This window comes from Thamnophis sirtalis, unplaced genomic scaffold (genome assembly GCF_051295495.1).
Source record: "Thamnophis sirtalis isolate CommonGarterSnake01/CBP01778 unplaced genomic scaffold, rThaSir2_p1.2 scaffold_1, whole genome shotgun sequence".
In the NCBI taxonomy this organism is placed as follows: Eukaryota; Metazoa; Chordata; class Lepidosauria; order Squamata; family Natricidae; genus Thamnophis; species Thamnophis sirtalis.
Window position 1 is genome coordinate 175939863 of NW_028261381.1, and position 16040 is coordinate 175955902.

Genomic DNA, 16040 nt, shown 5'->3' on the forward strand with positions numbered 1-16040 from the left:
CTACATATATTAGGCCTGTGTGAATTGCATGTTGAACCCATGTCTGGAAAATAAATACCAAATCATAATCATTTTAGCGTGAGAATTTAATAAACAGTTCTCAAGGTTAAAGAATCCATTCTTCAACCTTGAGTGACATTTGTCCAAATAAAGATGCACCCTCAATTGACATATTACCCCACAGTTAGTAATAACTGCCATTGTTTTTGTATCTCCTGCTTGGGTGGAGCAGGGTGGAGTTCATGCTTTTACCAAGAATCAAGATAGACAGAAGAGCTAGATAGAAATCAAACATGAAATTTATCTTCATCGGACAATAAAACGGCTGCAACCACACAAAGTCAATAAAATTTCTATGGTTAGCAGATACGATTTAGGTCAGCAATCTAATCGGTGGCTTTCTTGCAGCTATTTTGCTTTCTCCAAGAAAGCAAGTTAAAAGAACATTATCTTGCTGAAATGAAAAAAAAATACTTTCTAAAGAATTCTAAAGATATGCTCTTTCCTTGTAAACGTCAATTAAGGGGAGTGGGAAGTGGCAATTATATGTTCGCTTATAAAAGGAGCTGCTGCAGTTTTGTTTAACATCTGTCTTTCTGCTTTTTGTATAAACCTCTTGAGGTGAGGTTCCAGTTGGCTACCTCAAATTTTCCAAAGATATTCATGCTCTCATTTAATTTAAGCATTTAACAATAATTGAATAGTTTTAATCTGTTTTTTTAGCACCGTGAGGGTTTGGAACCTGTTCTCAACCAGACGTTACTGGGCTGTAATTTATCATGCTGCCACATTAAGGCTGAGTTCTTCAATTCTCATCTTTTCCTTCTCCTAGAGAAAGACAATGTTGTCTGTCTCGGTGGTGGCCCTGATCTGGTTGGTCTCCCTGAGGACCTTGTCCACAGCTTTGGATCCAACCCTGGAGGGGACATGGAGAGACTGGAAGGCCACTCATGGTAAAGAATACGCTCAGGTGAGTTTGCTCCAGTAATACTCAAACGAAATTGTTGTATACTGCTTTAACAGTTCCGATACAATGTGGGCTGGCTGTCACTCCTGATGTTCTTCTGTAGTTTCTGTCCCACAGGAACAAACATTCTACTTTCACTTCAAATGTTCCAGTTCCATAAACTTACCTTGATTTCAACTTAGAATAGCAATGTTTAGAAACTTACCTTCTGCTCTATGTCTTCATACATGCTTTGCGAGGAATAGTGTCCTGCGTATTAAATGAAAATTGAAGGGAATTTCTTCCATTCCTGGGTGATTGAATTCTAGTCTGAGAAATCTTTTATGGAAGAGAATATGAGTTCTAGATCTTCTAGGTGCCACTTGTTTAGGCTGATGCAACTAAGGGATCTTCCATTTCTTGGCTTCCCTGGAGGAGGAGGAATCCTTTCGAAGAGCCGTGTGGGAGGAGAATTTGCAGATGATCCAAGACCATAACAAGCAGGCTGACCTGGGAAAATACACCTACTGGCTTGGCATGAACCACTTTGGCGATTTGGTAAGCCGGGATCTTTTGTCTGTCTCTCTGTCTGTCCATCTGACTGTCTATCTACCTACCTACCTCTGATTTCTTTAGCCTCTAGCTCAAGAAATGACTCTAGTTTTCACTTATTTATTAGGCGTAGATGTCCCCTTTTCTTGAAGTTCCAGATGCCGAATGTACTATTCCCACTTCCCATGTCAAAAACCTCAAGACAAAGATTGGGGTGCTTGCTCTTTCTCAGCCCAAAGGCCCCCAGTGAGCTTCCATGAATGAAGTGGTCATGAACTTTTCTCTTTCCAGTCCATGGCTTTTACAATCATACAATATTGCAGAAGTTGACTCCAATGACCAATGTTATATTGATGACCGCATGATTGCTATTCTGACATCACATTCATTTACATCACATTGTAGCTTCAGAATACCAAGAGCACATCAAGCAGACCCAGCCAAAGGCCACCAGCAATGGAATTATTGATAATTTGCAAGCATTCCATTTGAGTACAGAGTTCTAATATTCCAGCACTTACAAATACATAATTTTAAACACTGGATGCATTTAATCACCTCTGTGAATTCATCTTTACAATCTCTCCCAGTCTATTATCCAGAATGGGAATGTTAGCATTTTACCTGCCAGGTGTTTGAGCTGATTCAAGGAGGCTGCAGAATTCTGGGAGTTGAAGTCTAGACATCTTAAATGTCGCCAAAATTGTGAAACATGCAGTAGACTTAACTCCTCTGTGATAACCAGGTTTGGTTTGTTCATAATTTAATTCTTTGCATTTGATCATAGGATAAAACTGATTAAGGAGAAATATGAGAAGTAGAAATGGAGATCTGTTAAGATTGTTTTTCTCCTCCTCAGACCAATGAAGAACTTGGCAAGAGGCTGCATTGCCTGCTTTCTGATAATGTAAGTAAAGTCAAAGGGATCCCGTTCAAATCTTCAGAAAATCCAGATATCCCTGACCACATGGACTGGAGAATCAAAGGTGGTGTCACCAACGTCAAGGATCAGGTGAGTTGTGGTGGGTGGTTCTGGGTATTACATAGAGGTGTTTTGAAGGAAAAGAAGAGTGTTCTGATCTGTCCATTTGGTCCCATTAGAATTTGACAGATTCACAAAGACTTGCAGATAAAGCTAAATTCTTTTCTCTTAACTTCATCCCCAAAACTTTAATCCTGTTAGAACTCATTTTTGTCCACCTGCTTACTACCAAGTACTGAGAATTGTTAAAGGAATATAAATTGAGAACAATTAATCAGCGTAGGGGCTTCCTCCAGATGTTGGGTGTGTTCTATCACTCAAAGTTTTTAAGAAGAGATTGGAAATTCGTTTGTCAGCAATGGCATAGTATCTCCCGCCCAAGCAGAGGGCTGCGGATGCACTAGAAGAGCTTTGATTTCCCTTCCAACTCTGCTATTCCATACAGAGTTGTCACATGCTCAGTGGATCACTCCAGCTTTTCTTTTTTCTTTTTTAACCCAGGGTGGATGTGGCTCATGCTGGTCCTTCAGTGCCACTGGTGCTCTGGAAGGGATGCATTTCAAGAAGACGGGGAAGCTGGTCTCACTAAGCGAACAAAATCTTATTGACTGTTCCGGTGATCCAGAGTTTAAAGGGTGCCAGGGTAGTCTTATGGAGAATGCTTTTGAAACTGTGCGGAAGCGAGGTGGGATCAATTCAGAGAAAAGCTACCCTTATGACAGAACGGTAATAAATGAATGAATCTGTGTATCTCCCAGCCCATTCCTTCTGCATGCATCAAGATGAACTGTTTTGCTCTATGTCTCTAGTTGATAATGCCTCCAGCAATAGGATGGAAATCATTTGAGTCATGGATGGAAACAATTTCTATTAAATCCCTTCAATGGCAACAATCTCTTAGAATCACCATTTTCTTCTGCAGGATGGTATGCCTTGTCGCTATAATCCTGAGGAATCTATTACCAGATGTAGCTCATATGGAGAGATCACGTCGGAGGATGAAAAAGGTCTTCAGGAGGCTGTGGCCAGGATTGGTCCAGTTTCTGTTGGAATAGATGCTGGGAGTAGCAAGTTCGGCTTCTATAAGTCAGGTAAGGTTCCTGAGGGGCTCACATTTGACCTTGTGGTTCTTGCCATCTCCTCTGCCAACTAATGTTTAACACTGATGAGGCCATACTCTTTCTAAGTATTAAAGGGTTATCTTGTTGTTTTCAAGATGGTGAAAAGAGAGCTTTTATTTTATTTTAGGTCAGCTTATGGAGATTTTTCTGTTAGATTTGCTGGTTTGGTTTAAAGACTTTGCTGTGCTAGGATAGCATGGTGGTACAGTGATTGGAATGGAATATTGCAGGATAATTCTTCCCACTCTCAGCAGTTCAAACCCCAACAGCGCAAGGTTGACTGCTTTCCATTCTTCCGAAGTCAGTAAAATGAGGACCAGATTGTTGGGGGCAAAATGAACTCTGTCAATCGCTTAGAGAGGGCTGTAAAGCACCCTGAAGAGGTATATAAGTCTAAGTGCTATTGCTCAGGTGGTTATTTGGGCAATTTTCATTTGGTCCAAGAGGCTTCCCGGGTTGCATCATTTTTGGGATTGTGGGGCCAGCTATATGACTCTTAATAGCCTGATGCCAATCAATATTCTCCATCATCAACTGATTTATTTATTAGTTATCTGTCTTGGAATTGTGTGTATCTCTGGAGAAGAAAAATGGTTGTGTGACAGAATGCCTATCATCTTGCTTCTCCTGGACCTTTGCTATTCCTTGTCTGTGGGTAGTTTCCTGAATCTTTTGTGTGATACAATGGGATGGGCTGGGAGCATTTGGTCCCTCCAGGATCAAATGTTTTGGGGTTTTGGCAATTGAATGTAAGCCCAGGATGGCCTGGAAAAGGGGCAGAGAAGAGCAACAAAGATGATTAGGGGACTGGAGGCTAAAACATATGAACAACAGTTGCAGGAATTGGGTGTCTATTGAAAAGAAGGACTAGGGGTGACATGATAGCAGTCTTCCAATATCTAAGGGGCTGCTACAAAGAAGAAGGGGCCAGCCTATTCTCCAAAGCATTGGAAGGCAGGACAAATTTTCTGACAGTGAGAACAGTTAATCAGTGGAACAGCTTCAGAAGTTGTGGGTGCTGCAACATTGGAGCTTTTCAAGAAGAGATTGGAGAGATGTTTGAACAATATGCTGTTGGGTGTTTTGATTGAGCAATGGTTGGAGTAGAAGCTCTCCCAGGTCCCTTGTGATTCTGTTATTCTGTCTCCTTTAACATCAGTGCCCAACGTGTCTATATAGCGCTGTTCACCTTTTATTCCTTTGGTCCCCTTACAGCTTTTGAGTGGAATTAATAAAAAATAACAGAATAATAGAGTTGGAAGGAACCTTGGAGGTCTTCTAGCCGAACCTCCTGTTGAGGCAGGAGACCATTTTTGACAAAGGGTTATCCAGTCCCTTCTTAAAAGCTTCCAGTGTTGGAGCAGCCACAACCTTTGAAAGCAAGTTTTTCCATTGATTGATTGTTCTTACTGTCAGGTTGATTTAATAAAGCCACCATAGTTTCTCTGGGGTGCATCAGACAGTTGGAGAAATTGTTAAGGCTATTCTTTGAAATACAAAAGAGCTGACTAAGGTTCCAGAAAAATCTCTATTTACTCATGCTACTGAGATCCCAACCAGAGATTGTCATATTTTCTCCTGGCTTCAAATCAGAGGCTAAGAAAGGGTGGGGCATCTGGATGGCAGTAAGGATGAATTATTCACTAGGTTATTTCTTTTTCTCTCTATCCAGGTATATATAAGGAACAACATGGTGGAGAAAGACAGATAAGTCATGCAATGCTGATTGTGGGTTATAACAACACCAGCGAGGGCAAAGGATATTGGATCCTAAAGAACAGGTGAGTAAAGAAAAATCAGTCTGCAGAACTGAAGGAAATTGGAAATGTACCTACTGTGTAACTTACTTGTTTTCCACATGGTATTTTCCTATGGAAAATTTTATTTTATTTATTAAATTTATTGGCCGTCCATCCTACCACAGGGTAATTCTTGGCAGCTTAAAATATTAATTTTGCATCTCCCAGGAGTGTCTTTCAGCTTGGTTTGAAGACAATACTTCTGAAGTATTTAGAGATGGTGGGAGTTGTTGTCCAACTCATACCGAGGATGTTAGCTGAGGAAGGTGATCTCCGAGTAGCATCACCTGAAAATAGAATGGGAAGCTTTTTCTTACCTGGAGCACTTCGATATTTGAACTCTGTCTTAGCTTTCTGTAAAGATGGGCAAGGCACCCACAATATTCGCAGGAGTGCATCTGCCTTATAACCTCTATCATCTGTTAAAATTCCATGTGAAGATATCATCTGCACTGTGGGAAATTGCAAATGAATTCTCATTCGGATCAAGCATTTATCCAAATTATGTGGAAAGCCCTTTGGAGGTTTAGCTTGTACAGTCTTCGTTGTAGTTAAGGCCCATTGCTCCTTTTATGCTCTTGTCTTCTGGGGCAATATGGAATAAGGCCATTTCCTCTTCCATGTTACAACCCCCTTCAGACATCAGTCCCCCTTGGCTGCCCCTTCTGCAAACAATTTATTTATTTAGCATAGTTAGCATATGGCATATCATCCATGGACTTGCATTTTATATTGACATTTTATCTAGATTAAAAAGTCCATGTAAAATATGAACGTTTAAAAATTCCATATTCAGGTAGTAATGTCTAGGCCATCTAACCATTAAGGCACAGCAACATTTATATGAAGAAGAAGAAATCTGATACAATAGCAGTAATATGCCCTCAGTTTACAGTTGGTCATGATATGATATGGACACAGGAACCCACAGAGGGGACGAGGATACAATGCCTTATTGATGCAGTGAATCCCAGCAGATGCTGGGTGAGGTCTGCAGGCTAACCATATTCAGATCTTCTTATGTTTAGTTTGAAGTCAGGTTGCCTCTCCTCTGTAAAGCCATGGAGCAGGAAGTTGGTGTAATGTTGCCATATAGCTCTTCTTTTAAAAATGGCAGCCTCCCTGTTAACACATGGCAAAAAGCCTCCTTTTGCATCATGCTTTTGGACATGGGGAAACTATGGCTAGAATCATGAATGATCCACTGTGCTGCAGAATTCTAGAAATAAAGATTCTGTATTCTTCCCTTCACAGCTGGTCCACTCTTTGGGGAGAGAAAGGTTACATGCGCCTCGTCAAAGGATCAAATGAATGCAATGTTGCCGATTATGCCGTCTTTCCTATCCCAGATCCGGAGAAGGGAATGTAATATTTTTTTTCAGCATAAAGATCTTTTGAAATGCGGAGCTAAAAGTCACCAATGAATAACCTGCTGCTTCTGAAGCTTCTGGGAGAAAAAAAAGTTAATAAATACTTTTGGGCAATGCTATTCAGAACTGTCAAAGCATACTCTATTCTATCATATGCATGTTAATTAGATTATTAGAGTAACAGAGTTGGAAGGAGCCTTGGAGGTCTGCTAGTCCAACCCCCTGCTTAGGCAGAAAACACTGTACCACTTCAGACAAATGGATATCCAACATCTTCTAAAAAATTTCCAGTGTTGGAACATTTACAAATTCTGGAAGCAAGCTGTTCCACTGATTAATTGTTCTGTCAGGAAATTCCTCCTTAGTTCTAAGTTGCTTCTCTCCTTGATTAGGATTAGGATTTATTTCATTTATATGCCGCCCTTTTCCCCGAAGGGGACTCAGGGCGGCTCACAACTCAGTCAAGGGAAAGGAGGTACAAATAGGGGATAAAAGACAAACAAACAATACACAATTTAAAAAACACACAACCACCATACCATTCGAGAAGGGGGGGCAGAAGCTCTTTAGCCCCAGGCCTGCCAGAATAGCCAGGTTTTAAGGGCTTTGCGGAAGGCCTGGAGGGTGGTGAGGGTTCGAATCTCCACGGGGAGTTCGTTCCAGAGGGTCGGAACAGCCACAGAGAAGGCTATCCTCCGGGTAGTCGCCAGTCGGCATTGGCCGGCGGATGGAATTCGGAGGAGGCCTAATCTGTGGGATCTAATCGGTCTATTGGAGGTAATTGGCAGCAGGCGGTCTCTCAAGTACCCAGGTCCAATACCATGAAGGGCAAGTTTCTACTCATTGCTTCATGTCCTATCCGCAGTGGCTTTGGAGAAAAGCCTGACTCCTTCTTCTTTGTGGCATCTCCTGAGATATTGGAACACTGCTATCATGTCTCCCCTAGTCTTCGTTTTCATTAAACTTGTTCCTGTAACCATTCTTCATATGTTTCAGCCTCCAGTTCGCTAATCATCTTGGTTGGTCTTCTCTGAACTCATTCTAAAGTCTCAATATCTTTTTTACATCGGGGTGACCAAAACTGGATGCGTTATTCCAAGTGTGGCCTTACCAAGGCCTTATAAAGTGGTATTAACCCTTCACATGATCTTGATTCTGTCCCTCTGTTTATGCAGCCTAGAACTGTGTTGGCTTTTTTGGCTGCTGCTGCACACAGCTGGCTCATATTTAAATGGTTGTCCACTAGGACTCAAAGATCCCTCTCACAGTTACTATTATTGAGCAAGGTACCAAATATACTGTACCTGTGCATTTTGTTTTTCTTGACTAAATGTAGAACCTTACTTTTTTCACCATTGAATTTCATTTTGTTAGTTAGAGGTCAATGTTCAAGTCTGTCAAGATTCTTCTGTATCTTGAGCCTGTCTTCTGGAGTGTTGGCTATTCCTGCCAGTTTAGGGTCATTGGCAAATTTGATGAGTTCCCCATCTATCCCCTTGTCCAAGTAATTGATGAAGATGTTAAAGAGTACTGGGCCTAAAACAGAGCCCTGGGGTACTCCACTGCATACTGCCCTCCATGTAGAAGCAGTACCATTGAGAACTGTGCATTGAGTGTGGTTGGTCAACCAGTTAGGAATCCATCTGGTGGTGATGCTCTCTAACCCACATTTTTCTACTTTATCTAGTAGTAGGTTATGATCTACTTTATCAAATGCCTTATTGAAGTGTTAGTTAGGGTTATAGTGTTGATATAAATGTGGCATATTTCCACGTGGAATGTCAGAATTCCTGGTGTGACTAGTACTGTAAAAACCCCCACAGAAAATGTGCATAAGAAATATGTATTAATTTCACACACATGTGGTTTGAGATAACAGTTGAGATGACACTGTTTATTCGGTGCAGTGCAAAGAAATGTGCTCTCAGGACTACATCACACAACATCGCCCATTGAGAGCCCTCAGTACTCAAATTGGCATGTGTATTACACACATTTGGAAAACAAAGCACATGATCAATAGCAATTAACAGGTAAGAAGCAACAACATATATACACACCCCTGATAGAGTGGAGGATACCCCTTCCAGAAGGTGGGTTCATTCCTACAATATTACAGCCCTCACCCCTCTATCCCTAATCAATACGGCTGATCGTTAAGTGTGCAAATCTTTCAAGATATGAAACATGAAAATGGGAGATGATGATGATGATGATTATACTCATTCAATGAATCAATCATGTCCAACTCTTGGCAATTCTATGCGTCAGGTCATTCCACATCTTCAATTCTTGCATTATTAATTTGAATTGTTCTATGCTTTGGTGGTGTTAGGTTTGATGGTGTCCAGCCCTCCTATTCTTCGGTGGCCTGGTTTCTTTTTCCACCAATTCTTTCAAACGTATCATATAGCCTTTCAAAAATTTTAAGGTCTGGGTGTAAGGCCAAAGAATGAGAGACCCCAAGACAAAAACACCTTAAAAAATGGGCGAGCCAAATGAACATATTTCAATAAATGGGGGTCACTCTGGCTAAAACCAGCTATACAGGCAGTCTTCAACATACCACCATTCGCTTAATGACTCTTCACAGTTATAACACCACTGAAAAAAGTGACTTACAACCAGTTTTGATACGTGTGACTGTGGCAAAATTCTCACAGCCAAGTGATCAAATTTTGAGAACTTGGCAACAAGCTCATGTGAAGATGGTTGCAGCACCTCAGGGTTTTGTGACCGCCATTTGCAACCTTCCCAGCTGCCTTCTGACAAGCGAAGTCAATGTTCAGCAAAATCACTGAGCAACCGTGCTACTAATTTATCAGCTGCAGTGAATCAATTAACAAATGTGGCAATAAATTTCTCACTTAGTAACATAATCTTTGGGCTCAATTTTGATTGTAAGTTGAGGACTAACTATATTAGGCCTGTCTGAATTGCATGTTGAACCCATGTCGGGAAACTAAATACCAAATCATAATCATTTTAGCGTGAGCATTTAATAAACTGTTCTCAAGGTTAAAGAATCCATTCTTCAAGCTTGAGTGACGTTTGTCCAAATAAAGATGCACCCTCAATTGACATATTACCCCACAGTTAGTAATAACTGCCATTGTTTTTGTATCTCCTGCTTGGGTGGAGCAGGGTGGAACTCATGATTTTACCAAGAATCAAGATAGAAAGAAGAGCTAGATAGAAATCAAGCATGAAATTTATCTTCATAGGACATTAAAACGGCTGCAACCACACAAAGTCAATAAAATTTCCATGGTTAGGAGATACGATTTAGGTCAGCAATCTAATCAGTGGCTTTCTTGCAGCTATTTTGCTTTATAGGATTCCCTTCCCTCCAAATAAAATCTCCAAGAAAGAAAGTTAAAAGAACATTATCTTACTGAAATGAAAAAAAAATACTTTCTAAAGAATTCTAAAGATATGCTATTTCCTTGTAAATGTCAATTAAGGGCAGTGGGAAGTGGCAATTATATGTTCGTTTATAAAAGGGGCTGCTGAAGTTTTGTTTAACATCTGCCTTTCTGCCTTCTGTATACACCTCTTGAGGTGAGGTTCCAGTTGGCTACCTCAAACGTTCCAAAGATGTTCATGCTCTCATTTGATTTAAGCATTAATTAACAATAATTGAATATTTTTAATCTGTTTTTTAGCACCTTAAGTGAGGGTTTGGATCCTGTTCTCAACCAGATGTTACTGGGCTGTAACTTATCATGGTGCCACATTAAGGCTGAGTTCTTCAATTCTCTTCTTTTCCTTCTCCTAGAGAAAGACAATGTTGTCGTTCTCGGTGGTGGCCCTGATCTGGTTGGTCTCCCTGAGGACTTTGTCCACAGCTTTGGATCCAACCCTGGAGGGGACATGGAGAGACTGGAAGGCCACTCACCGTAAAGAATACGCTCAGGTGAGTTTGTTCCAATGATACTCAAATGAAATCTCTGTATTTTGATTTAATAGTTCTGATACAATGGGGGCTGGCTGTCACTCCTGATGTTCTTCTGTAGTTTCTGTCCCACATGAACAAACATCCTTCTTTCACTTCAAATGTTCCAGTTCCATAAACTTACCTTGATTTCAACTTAGAATAGCAATGTTTAGAAACTTACTTTCTGCTCTATGTCTTCATACATGATTTGCAAGGAATCATGAAAATTGAAGGGAATTTCTTCCATTCCTGGGTGATTGAATTCTAGTCTGAGAAATCTTTTATGGAAGAGAATATGAGTTCTAGATCTTCTAGGTGCCACTTGTTTAGGCTGATGAAACTAAGGGATCTTCCATTTCTTGGCTTCCCAGGAGGAGGAAGAATCCTTCCGAAGAGCCGTGTGGGAGGAGAATTTGCAGATGATCCAAGACCATAACAAGCAGGCTGACCTGGGAAAATACACCTACTGGCTTGGCATGAACCACTTTGGCGATTTGGTAAGCCTGGATCATTTGTCTGTCTCTCTGTCTGTCTGTCTGTCCATCCAACCGTCTATCTACCTACCTATCTCTGATTTCTTTAGCCTCCATCTCAACAAATGACTGTAGTTTTCACTTATTTATTAGGCATAGATTTCCATTTTCCTTGAAGTTCCAGATGCCGAATGTACGATCCCCACTTCCCATGTCAAAAACCTCAAGACAAAGATTGGGGTGCTTGCTCTTTCTCAGCCCAAAGGCCCCCAGTGAGCTTCCATGAATGAAGTGGTCATGGACTTTTCTCTTTCCAGTCTCTTTCCTGGCTTTTATAATCATACAATATTAAAGATTGAGAGAAATTTAGATTGAGATTTGTTTTATTTATATGCCGCCCTATTCCCGGAGGGACTCAGGGCGGCGAACAACTCAAAGGGGGAAAGGGAACACAAAAGTACAAGACAAGCATTTAAAATAGCCAAGAGCCACACAAGTCGAGAGGGGAAGGGAGCTCATCAACCCCAGGCCTGCCGACACAGCCAGGTTTTAATGGCTTTTCGGAAGGCCTGGAAAGAGGTGAGGGTCCAAATCTCTGCGGGGACTTCGTTCCAAAGGGCCGGAGCTGCCACAGAGAAGGCCCTCCCCCGGGTCGTAGCCAGATGGCATTGGCTGGTAGACGGAACCCGGGGGAGGCCAACCCTGTGTGATCTAATGGGTCTTTGGGAGGTAATTGGCAGCAGATTGTCTCTCAAGTAAAGAAATTGAATCAATGACCAATGTTATATTGATGACCGCATGATTGCTATTCTGTCATCACATTCATTTACATCACATTGTAGCTTCAGAATGCCAAGAGCACATCAAGCAGACCCAGCCAAAGGCCACCAGCAACGGAATTATTGATAATTTGCAATCATTTCATCTGAGTAGAGTTCTAATATTCCAGCACTTACAAATATATAATTTGTAACACTGGATGCATTTAACCACCTCTGTGAATTCATCTTTACAATCTCTCCCAGTCTATTATCCAGAATGAGAATGTTAGCATTTTATCTGCCAGGTGTTTGAGCTGATTCACGGAGGCTGCAGAATTCTGGGAGTTGAAGTCTAGACATCCTAAAAGTTGCCAAAATTGGGAAACATGCAGTAGACTTAACTATACAAAAACTCCTCTGTGGTAACCAGATTTTGTTTGTTCATAAAATAATTCTTTGCATTTGATCATAGGATAAAACTGATTAAGGAGAAATATGAGAAGTAGAAATGGAGATCTGTTAAGATTGTTTTTCTCCTCCTCAGACCAATGAAGAACTTGGCAAGAGGCTGCATTGCCTGCTTTCTCATAATGTAAGTAAAGTCAAAGGGATCCCGTTCAAATCTTCAGAAAATCCGGATATCCCTGACCACGTGGACTGGAGAATCAAAGGTGGTGTCACCAAAGTCAAGGATCAGGTGGGTTGTGGTGGGTGGTTCTGGGTATTACGTAGAGATGTTTTGAAGGAAAGGGAAAGTGTTCTGATCTGTCCATTTGGTCCCATTAGAATTTGACAGATTCACAAAGACTTGCAGATAAAGCTAAATTCTTTTCTCTTAACTTCATCCCCAAAACTTTAATCCTGTTAGAACTCATTTTTGTCCACCTGCTTTCTACCAAGTACTGAGAATTGTTAAAGGAATATAAATTGAGAACAATTAATCAGTGGAGGGGCTTCCTCCAGAAGTTGTGTGTGTTCTGTCACTCAAGGTTTTAAAGAAGAGATTGGAAAGCCGTTTGTCAGCAATGGCATAGTATCTCCCGCCGAAGCAGAGGGCTGCGTATACACTAGAAGAGCTTTGATTTTCCTTCCAACTCTGCTATTCTATATTGAGGTTTCACATGCTCAGTGGATCACTCCAGCTTTTCTTTTTTCTTTTTTTAACCCAGGGTGACTGTGGCTCATGCTGGGCCTTCAGTGCCACTGGTGCTCTGGAAGGCATGCATTTCAAGAAGACGGGGAAGCTGGTCTCGCTGAGCGAACAAAATCTTATTGACTGTTCCGGTGACCCAGATTATAAAGGGTGCCAGGGTGGATTTGAGTTGGAAGCTTTTGAAACTGTGCGGAAGCGAGGCGGGATCAATTCAGAAAAATCCTACCCTTATGACAGAACGGTAATAAACTATGAAATCTGTGTATGCCCCTGTCCATTCCTTCTGCATGCTTTAAGCTGAACTGTTTTGCTCTGTCTCTAGTTGATAATGCCTCCAGCAATAAGATGGAAATCGTTTGAATCATGGATGGAGACAATTTCTATTAAATCCCTTCAATGGCAACAATCTCTTAGAATCACCATTTTCTTCTGCAGGATGGTATGCCTTGTCGCTATAATCCTGAGGAATCTATTACCAGATGTAGCTCATTCGGAAAGATCATGGAGAAGGATGAAAAAGGTCTTCAGGAAGCTGTGGCCAAGATTGGTCCAGTTTCTGTTGGAATAGATGCTGGGAGCAGCAAGTTCGGCTTCTATAAGTCAGGTAAGGTTCCTGAGGGGGCTCACATTTGACCTTGTGGTTCTTGCCATCTCCTCTGCCAACTAATATTTAACACTGATGAGGCCATACTCTTTCTAAGTACTAAAGGGTTATGTTTTTCTTTCCAAGATGGTGACAAGATCAGCTTATGTAGATTTTTCTATTAGGTAGGGTGATTTGTTTTGAAGGCTTGGCTGTGTTGAATGCACTATTGCAGGCTAACTCTGCCAATTGCCAGCAGTTCGATTATCACCAGCTCGAGGTACACTAAACCTTCCATTCTCACAGGGTTGGTAAAATCAGGACCCAGATTGTTGGGGGCAAAATGAACTCTGTCAATCGTTTAGAGAGGGCTGTAAAGCACCCTGAAGAGGTATATAAGTCTGTGCTATTGCTCAGGTGGTTATTGGGGAAATTTTCATTTGGTCCCAGAGACTTCTCCGGTTGCATCATCGCTGGGATTGTGGGGCCAGCTATATGACTCTTAGAGCCCAACTTTTGAACACAGCTCCTTCCTTGGAGGAGGTCACTATTTTCCATCTTCCTGGCCAACTAACAGCCTGGTGCCAATCAATATTCTCCATCATAAACTGCTTTATTTATTAGTTATCTGTCTTGGAAGTGTATGTATCTCTGGAGAAGAAAAATGGTTGTGTGACAGAATGCCTATCATCTTGCTTCTCCTGGACCTTTGCTATTCCTTGTCTGTGGGTAGTTTCCTGAATCTTTTGTGTGATACAATGGGATGGGCTGGGAGCATTTGGTCCCTCCAGGATCAAATGTTTTGGGGTTTTGGCAATTGAATGTAAGCCCAGGATGGCCTGGAAAAGGGGCAGAGAAGAGCAACAAAGATGATTAGGGGACTGGAGGCTAAAACATATGAAGAACGGTTGCAGGAACTGGGTATGTCTACAGACAAAAAAGAAAAAAAAAACCTAAAGGACTCTAATGAAAAATAAGAAATCTCTTTGATCAACATAGTCGTAGGGGATTGGTTCTCTGGAAAAAGCTGGGAAATACCATTATAGCCTAAGGGTTTCGTCCAGTGCCTGCACAAAGGAGGCCCAGGGAAAACATCTCCAGTAAGACATATTTCAAATTAGAGATGCAATCATTAAAAAGGCCTCTGCTGCAGCTAAGATAGAGTGGGGCATCTGGCTGCCAGTAAGGATGGGTTATTCACTAGGTTATTTCTTATTCTCTCTACCCAGGTATATATAGAGAAGACTATCGTGGAGAAAGACAGATAAATCATGCTATGCTGATTGTGGGTTATAACAACACCAGCGGGGGCAAAGGCTATTGGATCGTAAAGAACAGGTGAATAAACAGACGTTAGTCTGCAGAGGTGTAAAAAATGGGAAATTCACTTATTCTATAACATACTTGAATGCCCTCAGTTTACAGTCAGTCATGATATGATATGCAGTTTGATATGGGACCCCACAGAATGGAGCCGGCTATTATGCCCCATTTGTGCAGTGAGTCCCAGCAGATGCTGTGTGAGGTCTGCAGGCTAAACATACCCAGATCTTCTTTTGCTTAGTTTCCATCTTGAAGTCGGGTTGCCTATTGTCTGAGAAGCCCTGGAGCAGGAAGTTGGTCTAATGTTGCCATATAGATTATCTTTTTAAAATGGTGGCCTCCCTGTTAACACATGGCAAAAAGCCACCTTTTGCACCATGCTTTTGGATATGGCGAAACTTCAGCTAGAATCATGAATGATCCACTGTGCTGCAGAACTGCAGAAATAGAATCAATAGAATGAATGAGCTGGAAGGGACCTTGGAGATCTACTAGTCCAGCCCCCTGCTCAAGCAGGAGAACCTATACTATTTCAGATAAGTGACTGTCTACAACTCTAGATAAATGTTCTGTATTCTTACCTTCACAGCTGGTCCACTCTTTGGGGAGAGAAAGGTTACATGCGCATAGTCAAAGGATCAAATCAATGCGGCATTGCTGAAGACGCTGTCTTTCCTATCCCAGATCCAGAGAAGGGAATATAATTTCTTCTTTCAGCATAAGGATCGTTTGAAATGCGGAGCTAAAAGTCACCAATGAATGACCTGCTGCTTCTGAAGCTTCTAGATGAAAATAAAAAAAGTTAATAAATGCTTTTGGGCAATGCAATTCAGAACTGTCAGAGCACATTCTATTCTATCATATACATGTTAATTAGATTATTAGAGTAACAGAGTTGGAAGGGACATTGGAGGTCTTCTAGTCCAACCCCCTGCTTAGATAGGAAACCCTACAGCACTTCAGACAAATGGTTATCCAACATCTTCTTAAAGACTTCCAATGTTGGAGCATTTGCATCTTCTATGAAGTTAATTGTTAAT

At 41.3% G+C, this 16040-nt stretch overlaps 2 protein-coding genes across 2 annotated transcripts; both read left to right on the top strand.

Moving 5' to 3' along the window:
* The first annotated feature begins 841 nt into the window (after positions 1–841).
* Positions 842–6871, top strand: LOC148049880 (procathepsin L-like). Its single transcript, XM_087703371.1, has 7 exons — positions 842–970; positions 1382–1504; positions 2358–2510; positions 2982–3206; positions 3403–3571; positions 5274–5382; positions 6655–6871. Exons 1-7 carry the CDS (start codon positions 842–844, stop codon positions 6767–6769), a joined length of 1023 nt encoding a protein of 340 aa, XP_087559497.1. The 3' UTR covers positions 6770–6871.
* Positions 6872–10557: 3686 nt separating this feature from the next.
* On the top strand, positions 10558–15748 carry LOC148049881 (cathepsin L2-like). The gene is made up of 7 exons (XM_087703369.1): positions 10558–10686; positions 11079–11204; positions 12486–12638; positions 13111–13335; positions 13530–13698; positions 14907–15015; positions 15590–15748. The coding sequence occupies exons 1-7, from the start codon at positions 10558–10560 to the stop codon at positions 15702–15704; spliced, it is 1026 nt and encodes a 341-aa protein (XP_087559495.1). The 3' UTR covers positions 15705–15748.
* Positions 15749–16040: the final 292 nt, after the last annotated feature.

Bases quoted from the DNA above. Each gene is read 5' to 3' on its own strand.
- LOC148049880 (XM_087703371.1), top strand. From the start codon at position 842: ATGTTGTCTGTCTCGGTGGTGGCCCTGATCTGGTTGGTCTCCCTGAGG. The intron at 1,505-2,357 runs GTAAGCCGGGAT...TCTCCTCCTCAG, and splicing joins TGAACCACTTTGGCGATTTG to ACCAATGAAGAACTTGGCAA. The intron at 5,383-6,654 runs GTGAGTAAAGAA...TTCCCTTCACAG, and splicing joins TATTGGATCCTAAAGAACAG to CTGGTCCACTCTTTGGGGAG.
- LOC148049881 (XM_087703369.1), top strand. From the start codon at position 10,558: ATGTTGTCGTTCTCGGTGGTGGCCCTGATCTGGTTGGTCTCCCTGAGG. The intron at 11,205-12,485 runs GTAAGCCTGGAT...TCTCCTCCTCAG, and splicing joins TGAACCACTTTGGCGATTTG to ACCAATGAAGAACTTGGCAA. The intron at 13,699-14,906 runs GTAAGGTTCCTG...CTCTCTACCCAG, and splicing joins GTTCGGCTTCTATAAGTCAG to GTATATATAGAGAAGACTAT.